Raw genomic sequence first — 16,789 nt, 5'->3', positions numbered from 1 at the left:
AGGTGTCAAGTGCACAGAGCATCGGTGTGCTGTAGGTGTCAAGTGCATACAGCATCGGTGTGCTAGGATTCAAACATTTCCACAAAGCTAAGTGTGGATTTTTGGCTACCAGCTTCCTGAATCCAGCTTTCTCGACAGACTGCTTTGTATTTATTAGACTGCACAAATGAATGTAGTTTCTGTGTGACTTTGCCCTTCTCCCTGTGCTTCTTAACTTTCTTCTACCATCTCCTTGTCAACGTAGATACAATTACTTCAGTTGTGGGAACCACAGAGTCATTTGTCATATATGGTTTTTAATTTTTATGGTCCAATCCTGGACTTTATTTTGATTTCTCTTTACTTCAAAAGTAGCTCAGAGTTCTTTGCATAAAACTCATAGGAACATTGATAACCCAAAACCATAGAAAATAAAACTTTGATAGTTCACAAATTCTACCACCCAAAGAAATCAGTTAATACTGTTATATATTTATTTATATAACCAGTAGTTAAATGCTACTCACCCTTGACCGTAGTATGCAATACATATGCCCACTCAAAACTAGTAGTTACAACTTTATTTAGGAACAAAAGACTTTTGTTCAAAGCAAAAAAATCATACTAAAGAGCTCAAAATAACATAATTCAGGATTATCTGTCAAGCCCTAAACCTAATGACAAAGATTCTTATAAGAAAATGGGGGAGAAGCACTCAGAGGCTAAGGGCACATGAAGATAGAATCTGGGGTTTGGAGTGATTTTGCCACAAGCCGAAGAATGTCTGGAGTGTTTGAAAGCTGGAAGAGGCAAGGACAGATTCTTCCCTCAAGCTGTCAGAGGAAGTGTGGTTCTGGTTTCAATTTCTGGTGTCCAGGAGTATAAGACAAATAATCTCTGTTGTTATAGCAGCTTTATGGAATACTGTTACGACAGCTCTAGGAGGCTAAGGTCATGCATGTGTGCCACAGATGTTTATTGAATGATGAGCCAGTAAAGTGCCAAACTTTACACAGGAATGAACATAAAGATATGTCTGAATGGGCCATAATGTAAATGTTTTATATAAACATATTTCTCTCTAGTAAAATAACCATACATGGAGCTAGAGGGATGGCTTAATGGTTAAGAACACTTACTAGTCTTGCAAAAGACTCAGGTTCAACTCTCAGCACCCATATGGTGCCTCACAACCATCTGTAACTCCAGTCCCAGGGGATCCAATGGCTCTGCCGAACTCCGTGGGCTCCTGCATGCATGTGTTGGTATGCAGACATACATTTAAGCACATACATACACACACAAAAAAAAATAACTACTTAAAAATAAATAAGCACACTTCCATGGCAAACAACCAATACAGATCTGCCTTGTACATAAACCACTATTTAAGTAGGTCTTCAGGGTTTTTTTTTATCATTTCTTTTATAAGGATTTTTTATTTATTTTTATTATTAAAGATATTTTATTTAGTGAGTATGGGTGTTCTGGCTGCATGTGTGTCTGTGCATAGTTCAGGTCAGGGCTTCAGGCTCTGTCTTCCCATCCCATATACAGAGTAGCCTGCTTTGCTCTTGGGAAAAAGTCTGTACCAACCAGGGCTTAGTGTCGTGTGGCGAGTCCACTGTCTACATTCCAGCCTTGGGCTGGGTATGAGGAAATCCCCCAAGTCTCTTCTTGCTATCTGTTCTCTCTGCTGCCTCTCACCGCTCTCACTACTCTGCAGTTATCTCTACTAAAATTTTCCTTTAAAATATTTGGTGAGCTTTCCAACTTCTAACTGTATATTATCAAATATCAACTCCACTCTCCCCAGTCCTAACCAACTTCTTTCTTTTTAGATCTTCAATGAAAATGTAGGGGGAAAATGATCCCTTCCGCACTGCCTTCATCTCATTTTTCTTGGTTGTTAGAAAGGCAGAGGGGACGCTAAATATGCAGCACATTGAAATAGTTCATTCTAGGAAAGAGACTGTGGTATAAGGGACAGAGGGGGAAGGAAGGGAGACCTGATTGCTGTGATGAAATACTGTGTCACTCCAATAGTCTACAAGGATTAAATGTCATGTGTAGAATAAGAGATATGCACATCTGAAAATGAGCTACTTTTGCCAGTGTCACCCCTCGCTGCTGTCATCAACCTGTTGCCTTTTGCTGGGATGTGATTGTGTTCATCAAACCTAATCCACGTTAAGACAGCTTCCCAGAGTTACACTGAGGAGGAGGGGCCCTGGAGAAGCTGCGGGGGTCATGGAGATCCTATCTCATGAATGAGTTAATGTTCTCCTTGGGAGACTGGGTTGTAGAAATACATTTTTGGCAACCTACTTTTAATAAGGGTCCCCACCACCCAGCAGCGGTATTGGAAGAGAAAAGTTATTAAAATATGGGGGAAGTGGACCTGTTCAGCAATAGTTCTTTGGAGGTGAGCTCAATTGTCTTTGCCAGCAGTTCTGTCCCATAGCAAACACCAAATATGATTCAGCAGCTGCAGACCAGTCCTCTAGACAGGCAGACACCACACACAAACCAGCAGCTACAGTCCAGTCCTGAAGAAACCTCAAGGAAGAGGCCATACGCTGCCACAGGAACTTCACAAGCAGCTCTTTGGCCAGTTTCCCTAAATTGTGGTGTTACCACAAGTTGAACTTGACAACACTATGTAAGGTGAAACAATGCATGAATGTCGTTGGGAAAGAATAGCGAGGCAGAGCTAACCAATGCGCAGTACTCGTCTCCCACTGTCTGTGGGGTCATATTTATACTCCTTCATCACGCGTCAGTTCACGTGTTTGCTGTATCCAAACATCCTTTCACCTGCGTCTGCTTCAGGAAAACATTCTTTCCCGTGTGTGCTCCAGCAAAAGATCGTTTGACATAACTGACTTTCCAAACAAACCAGAAGTTTCCACTTGACTGGGTTAGTTCTTCCAAGCCTGGATTGGGACTCAGTACTGGAGTAGTCACAGCTGGCGTCCTCCACTTACTCTCTGAGTCCACTCTTACCCCATGCCCTCTTCTGCTTCCTTCTACTATCCTACCAGTAGCTGATCAGAGGTATCCACCTCTTTTTTTTTTTTTAATGACTTACTCAGCCCCTATTATTTTGGTTTAGCAACACAAAATAGACTAAGCCACCTTTCTCAGCAGCGCTGACTAAACAGCTTTAGAATGGCTTATCCAGCAAGGGACACCACAGACTCCAACGCTGATCTCTGTCTCATCCCTCTAGAGCACCAGGGAGGAGTGGAGGCTCAGCATCTGGTTAGTGTTCTGAGATGAGGGCTGTAGTTTCATAAGCAGCATGTCTCAGGGAAACATCTTATTGAGTCGAAGCCCGGGTCCAGAGTTGTGTTCATGGTATGGTCTCCACACATCTGGAGACAGATAGAGAGAAAGTATAGGTGCCAATGAGTCCATTTGCAAATGAGGCTCAGTCTAACCCGGAGAGGAAGAGGCACGGGTAATTCATCACAGACACGGGCTACAATCATCTGTCTGCTCCTAAACTGACAAATAGCTTTTGATCTTTCCATTCTTCCTTCCAATTTGAAAATAAAACCACCGCTGAGAGAGTTGAGACGGTCAGTTGATTTCTTTTTTAATGTTTTAAAAAGTATGAGAGTTAATGGGGAAGGGGGTGCTTTAAACCCCGGCACTTGAGAAGCAGGTGGATCTCTGTGAATTTAAGGGCAGCATAGTCTATAGAGTGAGGCCTTGCCTCAAAAATCAAAAATAGATAGATGAGATATGAAAGTTAGGATGATGTCATTACTTTGATCCCAGTTACTCTTAATAATCTGCTTTGACAGAATCCAATTAACTTAATATAGCCAATTGCACAATTTACTATAATAAATGGCATGCTGTCACATCATACATATGTGAAGTCCTTCTGGGAAAGAAGAGTCCTTTAATTCCACAGTCAACTAAGGTGGTGCTGTTGAGCTGTGCTGCATAGAGAGTGGAACGGAAACAGAGGGAAGGATGGGAGCAAAGAGGATCGTCCTACGTATAACTGGGACAGGACTGGAGAAGAGAACAGACAGTGGGAGAATACACAGGAGCAGGAGGGAGGGAGAAAAAAGAGACCACAGACACTTAGTGAAGATAGAGACTATACTAAAGATGTTTAGAAACATGTTTCGGGGCAGACTTCATGGCTCAGTGGATAAAAGCACTAGTTGTCAAACCTGTCAACCTGGGTTCGAGCCTCTGGACTCACGTGGGGAGAGAATCAACTTTCATTTGATGCCCTCTGGTCCCTCATACAAGCGCATGTCAAATAAATAAATAAATAAACAAACAAAAGTAATAAAATCCCTTATTAAAAAAAAATCTGTGGCCTACCTCAATAATATAATTCTAGGTTTCCACCCTCTCAGAAGTTATTTTGTGAAAGCCATTGTTAGTTGTCCAAGTTCTTTGGAGTTGTGTCTACTTATTTTAGCTGTGTTGACTCTTTAGGCTGAACTTTGAGCCAGAATAGCCATTCTGTTACATGGATTGGATGTGCAGTTTAAGTAGGACAGGGAGACACAGCTATTGGTCACCCTGGCGTCTGAAGCTCACCTGGCCGGCGCATGGGTGCAGATGGGAATTACCAGGGCTGGAAACAATCTGATACAAAAGGGTCTGTGGATTTCTTCTCATTCTGAAACATGATTACATGTTTGGTGTAGCTCAAAAGTGTTCCAGCATCCAGTTTTCCCCTCCGTTGTATTTCCCCAGGAAATGGGGTAAATGCTTGAATTTTATTAACCTTGTTACGCCTTACCATTAAAACCCACCACCATTAAAGCTATCCATTCAATGAACTAAAATGGAGTAAATGTTTGAGAAGACAGAGGTGTTTGACCTGATTTAAATGTGACACGATGTTCATCTGCGTTCCACACATCACATGGCATCTCATAAAATGTACACGTTTGTGGTTTTATGTGCCCATTAAGAATTAATTTGGCTGAACATGATGGCGTACTCTTCTAATCCCAGCACTCAAGAGGCAAAGACCAGTGGAACTCTGTGAGTTTGAGACCAAGACAAGTTAAACTAAAATAACCCAGGATATAATGCCATGAAATAAAACAAGCAGAGTTTGTTTTGAATTTTTGAGGCAGGGTCTCAGGTACCCAAGTCAGCCTCAAACTTGCTACATGGCTCCAGAGATGACCTTGAACTCCTGATCCTCTGGTCTCCTCCTTAGGAGTGTTAAGGTTACAAGCATGTGCCACCACGGCCAGCTTTATGCAGCTCTGAGTATTTAACCCAGGGACCCAGATGTGCTGGGTAAACGCTCTCCCAACACAGCTACATCCCCCATCCAAAGTCTAGCTTTTAAATGGAACATGATCAATATTCAGGCAAATGTAGAGAACAACATGGGCAGTAGCCACGGATAACCATGCAGCTTTGTTGGACTTCAGCATGTTTTAACAAACCCTTTCTCTCCCTTCAACCCCACAGGGAACTTCACTGCTGAATTTGCTACTTGTTATGCGCTGTTCTGTTCAGATTCTGGGGTCAAGGCCAAAATCCCCCAAGGAGAAGGTGATTGAAGATGGGGTGCCTGGCAGGTAATGGAGGCATGAGGGTGGAGCTCTGATCAATGTGGTTAATGAATTATAGGAAGGTGAATGGCCAGAGCAGACTCCCACTACAACATACGGGTATAATGAAAACACATCCTCTGAGGATCAAGGACAGTCATCACAGAATCCAGACCTTCCAGTACCTTCATCTTGGACTTGTGAGAAATCCCCACTGATGAAGCCACCCAGTCAGTGATAGATTTAAACTCACCCAAACTAAGTCAACAGTCATCATTCTTGTCCATACATTTTCTTTATAATTTTACTACATATGTATTTATGTATTAATATCAAGAATTACTTTTCCAATTTTAAAACGTATTTAAACAGTTAAATCCCATTCCACTCATACACACATCATGAGTCTTTATATCTTCATGCAACCTGAGGATATATCAATATCAAACATGAGGACGTTTCTCTATCCTAAGGGCTGTTTCCCAGTGTATGGCCGTATCATGTTTATTCACTTATCGTCCTGTAGATGAATACTTACCTTTTAATTTTACTTCTTTGCTACTATAAGCCAGACTATGTAAAAAAAAAAAAATTCTTTCTGGTGGAACATTTGCAGCCTTTTTTAAAATCCCTTTTGGTTTTGACCTATAGCTATCTGGTTACTGGTGTTATTCTGTTATTGTGGTTTTTTTTTTTTACCAAAAGCAACTTAAGCATGAAAAGGATGATTTGGCTTACACTCCCGGGTCATGCAGCACATCACTGAGAAAATTCAGGGCAGGAAGTCCAGGCAGGAACCTTGGGGCACAACTCTGGAGAAGTAGTGCTTGCGGGCTTGCTGTCTAGTTCATGTTTAGGAGAACTAACCTCTCATTTGTTTATACAGCCCAGTGCCACCTGCCTAGGAAATGGTGCCACCCACAGTGGGCTGGGCCTTCCTACATCAATTAATGACGAAGACAATCCCTCACACACAAGGCCACAGGCCAACCATATAAAGGCAATTTCTCAACTGAGACTTTTCAAGTGATTCTGGGCTCTGTCAAGTTGAGAACACTAACTGGGAAAATGACCAATAAAGTTGACTTCATTTTTTAAATGTCTGTCTGTTGCTTTTAAACATGCGAATTCCTATGACCATCAGGATATAGAACAGTTACCTAACACCACTTCTTTACAGTCCAACCTTTGTCCCCCCCAGTTGCCTGGCAACCAATGATATACTCTAATAATGAAGATGTCATAGTTTTTGTTTGTTTCATTTTTTTTGACATCATGTAACTGTAGCCTAAAACAGCATACAGCCTTTTGAGACTGGACTCTCTCGCTCAGCACAATGCCTTTCGGATCTACCCTGCCACTGTGTGTCTCAACGTGATGTCCCTTCATTTTACTAAGTTGTATTCTATCACATGGGTTCTCCTTGTAGATTCCACGCTGTCCTCCTGCCTCTGCCTTTAGAGTGCTGGGATTGTAGGTACTACATATGCCATGCACAGAAATACTGATTCTTGGGGTTGTGTATTGGTGTCTGTTTGAATATACATGTATACAGGCAGGCATGCATATGTATGCATGTGTATGTATGTATACATGTGGAAGCCAAATGACAGCCTCTCATGTCACCTCTAGGGATGCAGACCCTCTGTCTCCTTTGAGACAGGTTATCTCATTGGCCTGGAGTCACTTGCCAGTGGATTTCAAAGATCCTCCTGCCTCTTTCCCCAATACTAGATTACAAGAGACACTATGACACCTGTCCTTGTTTTTAGATTTATTTTAATTAATTTACTTACTCAAGCAATCTTTCACAGGACATACCCACAATCCAAGCCAGTATAGACAACCCCTCATTAAGACCCTCCTCCCAGATGATTCCTGGTTGTATCAAGTGGGCAATTTAAGCCAACCACTACACCACGGGTCTTAAAGAGCTTAAGGCAAGAATTCTCTATCAGCTTCACCCAGACATTTGCCATTTCTCTGTTCTTCCTCCATCCCTAATGATCCAGGATTCCTTCTGGAAACATGTATCTTCTGAAAATTTCCTTTAACATTTGCAAGAGCTAAATTGTCTTCACTGTTTCTTTTCTTTTCTTTTTTTCTTCAACTGAGAATGGTCTCATTTCATCTTCACTCCTGAAAGAAATTAATACTGGAAGGGAACTTGGAGATTGTCTAGCTCAAAAATGCTCATTTGCATGGGAAGCAGAGCCCAGAGGCATTAAATAACATAACCCATGCCATCATGAGAGTTAATGGCTGAGCCAGGACCATGTCATGTTAGTGAGGGCTAACTCCCTCACTCCCAAGCCTGTACTCTTCCCCTCTGCATAATGTCCTGACTTGTTATTTCAATTATTTGGCTAGTACTGGGAATAAACTTATGCAAAATTGACTCTCACTTGTTTATTAGGAAAAATGTAAAATTATCTTTTTTTTTTCTTTTTTAGAACAGAAGAGGGCTTTGGAGATCATGAGCTTTGATGGTCCGTAATTTTATATGTGGAAAATGGAGCCCAGAGAAGGTAATGCAGTTCCCCTAAAGAAATTGTATTAATGAGAGCCATGACCTTCTATAGCAAAATCACACTACGTGCGGGCTAAAACTGTTTTGTCATTTGCGTTCCAAAGCAGTAGTAATGGCTTGAGCTGAGCCAACACACTGTCTTAGGACCCTTAGGACTTCCTAATTACAATTGCAATGAGCAGTATTAGACTGTGCAGCCTAGCTGGACATCTGGGATCCAATCTATGCCTCTGCTGCCATTAGCACTGTCCTGCTAGCCAGTAATTTCCAGACTCCACTGTGTGTCTGATTCTTACAAGCTGTTATAGGCTGGGCCTAAGGGCTGGAGAGATGGCACGGTGCTTAAAGAGCACTGGCTGTTCTTTCAGGGGACTCAGGGTTGATTCTCAGTGCTCACAGCGTGGCTCACAGCTACCTTCTATAACTCCAGTTCCAGGGGATGTAACTTCTTATTCTGATCTCTGAGAGCACATGGTACACAGACATACATGCAGACAAAACACCCATACACATACCAATAAATAAATCTTTAAAAATGAAAATAGACTCATTGACAATACACATTCCCAGTCCCAGCTTCTCCTTCTTACAAACATTCTGTGCGTGTGCATGCCCCCCCTCCTCTCTCTCTCCTTCTCTCTCTCTCTCTCTCTCTCTCTGTCTTTTCTCTGATCCTTTCTCTTTGTCTCTCTCTGTCTTAGGCTCTCTCTCTCTCTGTGTTTGTGTGTGTGTGTGTGTGTGTGTGTGTGTGTTCATGGGCGCACATGTGCATGTATGAACATATTTGTGGGGGATGCAAGCATTTATGTGGCAGGCATGCATGTTCCATGACATGCATGTGGAGTTCAAAGAGTAGCCTCAGATGGTGTTGGTCCTCACGTCGCTCCTTGAGACAGAGTTCCACATTGCTCCTGATGCATAACCCAGTCTAGCTGGAGTGTGAGCTTCTAGAGGCCCCCCAGTCTCCATTTCCCATGGTGTAGAGTTTCATGTGGGTCCTGGGGATCCAAATGAAGCTCCCCACACTTCAGCCTCAAGTGCCTTCTCCACTGAGCCATCTCCTCAGCCCCAGTTCCAACCTACTTCCAAACACTCTAATCCACTCAATCCAGGACACAGCCTGAAATTCTCATTTTTATAAACATACCAGGTAATTCTGACACAGTCTGCACTGAAGAGAGACGTTCGTTCTATATTGAGGTACTATGTTTCAGTTCCAGGTAGAAAATTCTAGAGTTTCAAAATAAAAATAAAAGAGATAGGCCAGGTGGTGTGAGTTTATAGTCCTGACTACTACACAGACTGAGGTAAGAGGTTACCGGGCCACAGAATGAGTTCTGGTCCAGCCTGGGCAACTTGGAGGGCACTTGTCTGACAGTAAAAAATAAAAACGGAACTAGGAATCTAAGTCAAGGTTATCGTGCTTGCTTAGCATATGTGAGGACCTGCGTTCACTCCTGGACAGCACATAAGAAAGATGGAGAAGGGAATTCTAGGTTGTCTGGATCTGGCAAACACCAGATCAGGCTCACTTCAATCTGGATCTACCATTCAAGGCCATTTCAAATGCCCATCTTCTCTCGCTGATGGCTGAGAGGGCTGGCCAGGTACCGCCGCACTGCCCGTACATGCACCTATTCCTCAACAAAGCCTCAGGGACAGAGATGCTTGCTTCCCTAAAGGATCTTACCTATTACGCCTTAGGTACCTCCAGTAAGATTATACTAGGTCTCTACTTCAATATAGTGTTTTAAATCTGGGGCTGGGTTTTATAGCTACATGTTACTTTCTTATGATGAACAATATTAGAATGTTTATTTGGTTTTGTTTACATATTAACAACTAATTGTCATCTACTCTTACAGAAAAACCCACTCTTAAATAATTTTTAAATCCTATGACCAATTTAGTATGTCTTCCAAATATATTTCTGAATCTTAGAGTTTAAGATCTATTTATTTTATGTTAAGTGCTTTCCCTACATGTATTTGTACTGCATGAATACCCACAGACGCCAGAAGAGGGCGTCAGATTTCCTGGAGATGGAGTTATAGGCACTGTGTCACTGATATGGGTGCTGGAAACCAAACACCCGGTCCTCTAAAGAGCAACCACTACTCTTAACTGCTCAGCCATCTCTCCAGACCGCCAAGTTTTTACTTTAAATAAAAATTACAAGTCACTCCCTACCCACGTCCACATGTTAGTACACATAGACACACACACACACACCATTTATGCTACAAAAAAGTCTTAGTTTCCATTCATAGGCCTTAAAGGGGTGAAGGCCTGAAAGGGGTGTCGGGAAACACACATGTCCTCATGAAGTTGTGGCTTAGCATAAAAATCCAACTACACAAATAATAAGTTACGTTTTAAGCACTGTGTGAATCGCGTGTGTGGTAAAAATAGAGTGCAAGCTTCACAGATGAAGAGCTCTGTGGCCTTTGTGAGTGAACTCCTGGAAAGGCCGAGCTTGCTCTTTCACAAGACTGAAGGGAGAGAACAGGTGCCCTTCGCATTTGCCACTGGCAAGGCATTCAGGGGCACAGATTCCCCAATCGGCTTCACGGCTCATCTCCTTCGTTTTCTTAATTGGCTTGCAGGTACAGATAGATCCGTCTCTCTAATCATCATGAAAGATGCTTGAAGACAGGAAGTAACTGTGCCAGATATTTCTTCTGTGTCTCCTACAGGTTTCCAAATGATGTCATTTTGTCACCACCAATAGTTAAGCCCCCACTGTGTTCTAGGCCCTGTAATGGCAGAGATTTCCAGTGTGCCCGTACCTCACTCAGCAAGCATTCCCTCAAATGGAAGGCTGTTAGGGACCTGCGTCTGTTAATAAGTAGTCTGCTTTCTCTGTGCTCAGAGGGAGTGCTCTGTGAGGGAGAACATGCACACCGTATTAGCCTGCAAGAGGGCCTATAACAGGCTATTACAAAGCAGGTAGCTCAAACAACAGAAATGTATTAGCTCACAGTTCTAGGGGCTGAACCTCTAAACTCCAGAGGCGAGCAGGGTTGTTCTCGTCTGAGATTTCTGCTCTATGCCTCTTGCCTAGTTTTTGAGGTTTGCGGGCATTGTTCATCATACTTTGTCTTGTAGTTGAATTGTCCTGATTTCTGTCTTCACCTACCTAGTGCTGCCAAGAAGTGAACGACTCTGCATCCAAACCTCCCCCCAAGGACGTTCTCTCCTCCAGGTTGTCCCCATTGTACCTGCAATGACCAAATGTGTTCACACTCTGCGATGTTAGAAGAAGCTAAGGTTTCAGCATACAAGTTTGAGAAGCAGGGCACATTTCAACACTGAACGCATGCAAACTATGAATTACATGCAACGTGGGCAATGCTGAAGCATGGAACTACATGAGAAGCTGGGGAATGGGGTGGTACAGGAAAGCTAATAGCACTGAGTTAAATGGGCTTGAGGACATGCATCAAGGGGGGAAAGGAACACATGGCCAACGCTTCAGAAGAAAACAGATAGATGAATGCTCTTCAAGTGGGTAAAAGAACAAGAAAGAGTATTTGGAGGAAGAGAGTCTTTAGCAACCTGAAGCACTTTTAAGTCTTTTAATTCTTTAGAATTGCAGAAGCCATCATGGAGTAAAGACTGGAGAGGAGAGAGATCTAGAAATGAGGCTGGAAAGGAAGTTAGAAGCCAGACTATGAAGAGCTATGGCACAGCAAATGGCCTAATCTCTGTGCATGAAAAGCTAAGGTCCTGGTTGTATCTTCGTGCTAGAATCCCATTCTGGTGATCGTGAGTGAGCTCTGAAATGGAGCCATAATGAAAGCCAAGAGGCAAGTCCGGAGTGTGTCTGAAAGTCTACAGATGTATGAAGCTCTGGGTGCATCCAAGAAGAGAGAAGCTACATAGAGGGAGATGGGTTTCCAGTGGGAAGCTGAAACCAATGGCAGGTCATGGGAAACCATTTGGAATAGCTTCAGCATTCATTGAAAATATGTAGCTGAGGCTAGTCAAGGAGACCTGGGAGCCCAGACATAGATACACAGGGAAGGAGAGCTCGTATCTGAAACAGAAAGAGATTTGGAGACTACCTTCTCTCTTCCCCTGACTTCACATTCACTTCCTATCTGACTTCTGTACCCTTGACCTTTACAGGGTATGTATGTTTAGATAACCTTCAAGCAAGTTAGAAAGAGCATTTGCTACACTAGAGCCAGATGAAAATGTCTGCCAAGGAGACATGAGCCCATTGGCTGGAGATAAGCAAAGTCACGAGGCTTATGGCATCTTTTATCAGTCTAGAAACGTGCAAACGGCTTCTTTTTGTAGATACGGTATCATCGTTCGTTACCTGGCTTTTTAGTCTACTGGCCGTGATGCCTAATTAGACAAAGCAAAAGTTGCAAAGTCTCTCAGAAACTGACCACCTGTTAAAATGTAATGCTAGAAAAAAAATGTCAAAGGCCTGCAGGTCTCTTAAAGGCTATGACCACATCCAGCTCCCGTGAATTGGCTGGGAATGCCAGATCTTGAGGTTTCTGAGTTGGACTCAGTCTTAAAGAATCTAGTCCTTTTTTCTGGTGGTTTGTATTTCCAGTTTTTTCTGTGGTTTGTTGTTTGTTTGTTTGTTTGTTTGTTTCAAACCATAAAGAGTCTCCAACCTAACCTAGTGCTTTACAAGAAACCAGAAGTAATCATTATAGCCAAAAACATGTCTCATAGTTATCTGGCAGGGGTTAGGGATATTCTGAGCAATATGTGTACTTGAACTCATTTTAAGCATCAGGATGAGCTCACGGAGTAAATTTTCATTACATGATGCTTAGGCAATAACTCAACTAGTAAACTCCTTGCTGTGCAAACACAAGACTAATCTCCAGCACCCACATAAAAACTCAAGCTAGTGTGGTGGTAGACATTTATCATCCCAGCTGCAGGGAGGCAGAGACTGGACGATCTCTAGAGTTCCCTGACCAGCTAATCTGGTCCCAGAGGAAGAACTAGCCTTAAAAGCATCAGAGTGGATCAGTGGCTCCTGAAAAATAACACTCAAGGTTGATCTCTGGCCGCCCTATGCACACACATGTACATGCAAGCACACACACACACACACACACGCACATCTAAAGATGAGAGGATGGCAGATGCCACAAGAAATATTTGACCAACCGCAGGGGAAACTCCAGTGTTAACCCACAAGCTACAGTGTCTCGGAATGGAGACTCTAGCAAGAGCCTGGAGAGCCTTAGCCAATAAAATTAGCATACATAGGCGCTTAGCTGCCCAGGCAGGCAACAGCTGGGAAAAAAAAAAAAAAGTCTTTTCCTGAACATTCTCCAGGGTGGGGCCACCTCTCCAGGCAGATTGTCATTTACTATACTCCCAGACTATAAAACAGAGAAAGCCAAGATTTCAGGGCTGCCCTCCCCTGCTCCTCAGAAGGAAGGAACACGGGGTGGAGAAGTATAAATGACCTCACAGGATATCGGGAGAAAGTCTAAGTAAACGGGTCCTCCAGTGATTCATTTGGGTGGACTACTTTCACACCAAGCTACATCCAAGAGTTCGGAGTGGGGTCACTGGGGGCCCCTCCCTCACTGCCATTTCCTCTTTTCAAAGTATTGGCAGATTTGGAGTCAAACTCCATCCAAACAGGAAATCACCCAGGTTCTAGGTTGGGGGTGGGGGGAAGGTCCTTATTTTGAAAGGGCACGCCATTTTTGCTCACCACGTGGGTGTCTTTCAAGCAAGTCCCTACTACGTGCTGGGTGCATGGTCGTTATGAATCCAGTTTATGCCCTGCAGGGAGTATGCAGAGAAAAGAAACCCAAACCCCCATATGCACATCTGGCAAAGCTTGCAGAAGAAAGGCTTTTAAGGGTTTGCACTGTCTTTTTTTTCCTCTAAAAACTAAAAATGGAAATAAAAGCCTTGAGCCCACCTCACTTGGGCTCACCAGGATGAGTATGAAGAGCCCTGAGCAGGGAAAGTAGGAGGCCCCGGGCAAGGAGGAGGGGACGGGAGGAGAGGATTGATGACAAGGTGGAAGGGCAGAGCCGGCAGCAGAGGGATTGGGAGTTTGGTTGGCAAGCTACGCCAGAGGCAGGTGCCAGCTAAGAGTGGGCGGAGGTGCAGGCGCCAGGCCAAGCGAGGCAGCGGGGAGGCTCGGCGTTACCTCTGCCTCTAGGAGTCTAGGCGCAAAGACAAGCTCGCCCCGAGGAGCCCCTGCTTCGTCAACTCTCCATTCCCTCCGCTCCTGCCAGCCCGGGGCACAGAAGTCCCTGCCGCCTGCAGGAGGAGCCGCTGGAGCTGTCTCAGCAGCTGCGGAGCGACAGCATCCTCGGAAGAGACGCCCCGGGCTACGCAGTCTCTCCAGCCTCCTCTTAGGGGCTGAGAGCTCCTTTGCGCCCCTACCAGGCCACCAGAGCCAGCACTCGTGCCACGGGGACCTCTCCATCTGAGCAGTCCCTGGCGGAGGGGTCACGGGGCAAAGAGACTCAAATAACAACCGGGTAGCCAGGGGACCCCAACCCGGCGTCTCTACTGGGGGAGAAAAGACGACGCTGTCAACACTGTGTGAGCTTCCTGCACACGGTCCCCAAGTTCAGAGGAGACACCCTTCCAGGAGGAGCTAATCCCCTGTGTAAGCATTCCAGAGCCATCCGGACTCCAGGAGCTTCTTCTGTCTGCATCCCAAGTGTTTCCTGGGTGTCCGCTTGGGCCATGCCCGGGCTGCGCAGGGACCGCCTGCTGGCCCTGCTGCTCCTGGGTGCGCTCTTCTCCGCCGACCTCTACTTCCACCTCTGGCCCCAAGTGCAGCGCCAGCTCCTGCCGGGCGAGCGCCCCGCCGGCTGCCCGTGCTCTGGCCGCGCCCCCTCCGCGTCTCTACACTCAGCCGCAGCCTCCCGGGACCCTGGCACAGCCGCGCACAACTTTTCGGGAGCCCTGCCCCGTGTTGAGCACCCCAGCCGCGGCCACCCTGCCCGGCGCTCTAAGCTGAAGGCCCTCTTCGCCCACTCGCTCTACCAAGTCCTGGAGGATCCGCCTCTCCTGGGACCCGAAGACTGGCTCCTGGCCAGCCAGGAGGCGCTGCGGTATTACCGGAGAAAGGTGGCCCGCTGGAACAGGTGAGGACCCTGCCAAGGGACCCCAGGCGCCGGAGTCCCTAGCATGACCCTCCAGGCCCTGGCTGGCTACCCGTGTCCACTCCGACCCTGGGCTGGGGGAGCTTCACCCTTCAGTCACAGCCTGGCATTAGGCTTCGATCCCCATCTGGACCCCCACCAGCTGTAGCAGACCTCAAACCTTAGTAAGAGAAACAATTTCTGAGCAACAGCAAAGAAATGCTCCCAGCCACTCCCCTTGAGTTCCCGGGCTCTCTAGCCAGTCACTTTCCCCGTCCCAACTGCTTTCTCAGACCCTTTCTTTCTGTCCTGCTGTGGGCAGCTGCTGTGGGACTGTTGTTTTCCAGAATGATCTTTGCAAACAGAGAGCAGGGCTGGCTGGAATTCACCACTCACCTCTGCTCTTTGGTCAGACCTCACTGCCATATCCCCAAAGACAGTTTTTGTTCCTGTCCTTGTCCCTCTATTCAGGGTTGGAGACCAAAGAGGTCAGCTGGAGCAACAGTTAAACTCTCAGCCCTCTGATATGGCCAATCCCTGTTGCTCATTAAACAGGGCCTGTCAGGTTTTTGGCCGATGTTCCGAACTGAAGACAGTTTATTGTCTTTTATTATGATGATGATTTGGGCTGAGGCTTCTGGAGGGAGTTGGGGGTGGGGAAAGAAGCCTAGGAATTTAGTAAACTGAAAGCAAAATTTGGAGCTAAATATTAAAGTATTTAGGATAAATCTAAGAGTGTTTTTTTTTTTTAACAAGAGTATGCTGGATAAAGTATCTAGGGTAAATTTAAGTGTTTTTACAAGAGTGCGTTGGAGACGGCCTGGTAGTGGTTGCTGGGAGGTCCCCCAGCTCAGAGCAGAAAGCCTTCACATGAGTTAAGGACTCTTTCAGAATCCAGAGCTTATCTGTCACTTGAATCCAGGGGTTCCCTGTTCATGCCACAGCCATCTGTCAATAAAGAGATTTCAGAAGGAGGTGTCAGGGGTGGTTTTATAGTCCCTCAGGAAGATGAGAAGGCCATAAATCTCAGTTGAAACTCTGTTGCTAGCCCAACTTAACTGTTTTCTCATTAATTGGTGGGACTAAAACTTGAGGGGGGAGGGATGTGGGGAGGAGAGCTTCCTCAAATGAAGAGCAAGAAGTTGAAACTTATTGGCTGAAATCTCTACAGTGAATTTCATTTGCAACCTCTATGGCTGGTGATTTTATATTAGAAAGTGGTTCTCAATTCTATTGCTAATTGCCTGCAATAAAAAAGGCAGCTTAAGATTGCTTCTCAAGTGCTGTCACTTTGAATATTACCTTAATTTCATCAATAATGTGGGAGCATTATGGATCAGTGAACTAGGAAATTTGCCCTTAGAAAAACTATCCACAGAATTACAGGCTATGGGCAAAGTTGCTTGCTCTGGTATACGTAGATGCATGTCTGCCTAGGCTCATTTCTGTCTCCTTAAATTTCCCCCTGTTACTTGGGCCCTGGAGGAAATTCCAGGGAAATATTTAGGGAGAAAAGCAAAAATCTTCCTCATCAAGCTGAGTTGTTGATTTTAAGTTTGCTTCTAACAATGTATACACATACACACACACACACACACACACACACACACACACACACACACACACACACA

At 44.9% G+C, this 16,789-nt stretch overlaps 1 protein-coding gene and 1 long non-coding RNA gene across 2 annotated transcripts in view; one reads left to right on the top strand and one right to left on the bottom strand.

Moving 5' to 3' along the window:
• Positions 1 to 934: 934 nt before the first annotated feature.
• LOC114615570 lies at positions 935 to 15,653 on the bottom strand. The gene is made up of 2 exons (XR_003710490.1): positions 15,555 to 15,653; positions 935 to 3,356 (listed from the first exon to the last, which is right to left on the bottom strand). It is a non-coding gene; the product is annotated as an uncharacterized LOC114615570 (long non-coding RNA).
• Positions 14,149 to 16,789, top strand: part of Fam20a (FAM20A golgi associated secretory pathway pseudokinase) — a 50,884-nt gene continuing 48,243 nt past the window's right edge. The window contains exon 1 of the mRNA XM_028761259.1: positions 14,149 to 15,161. Coding sequence (XP_028617092.1) covers positions 14,758 to 15,161 — 404 coding nt within the window. The 5' untranslated portion in view covers positions 14,149 to 14,757. The remainder of the gene's footprint in view (positions 15,162 to 16,789) is intronic.

The sequence above is a fragment of the Grammomys surdaster genome, unplaced genomic scaffold (genome assembly GCF_004785775.1).
Source record: "Grammomys surdaster isolate TR1022 unplaced genomic scaffold, NIH_TR_1.0 126906, whole genome shotgun sequence".
Taxonomy (NCBI): Eukaryota; Metazoa; Chordata; class Mammalia; order Rodentia; family Muridae; genus Grammomys; species Grammomys surdaster.
This window is presented reverse-complemented; position numbering and strand designations above follow the sequence as displayed.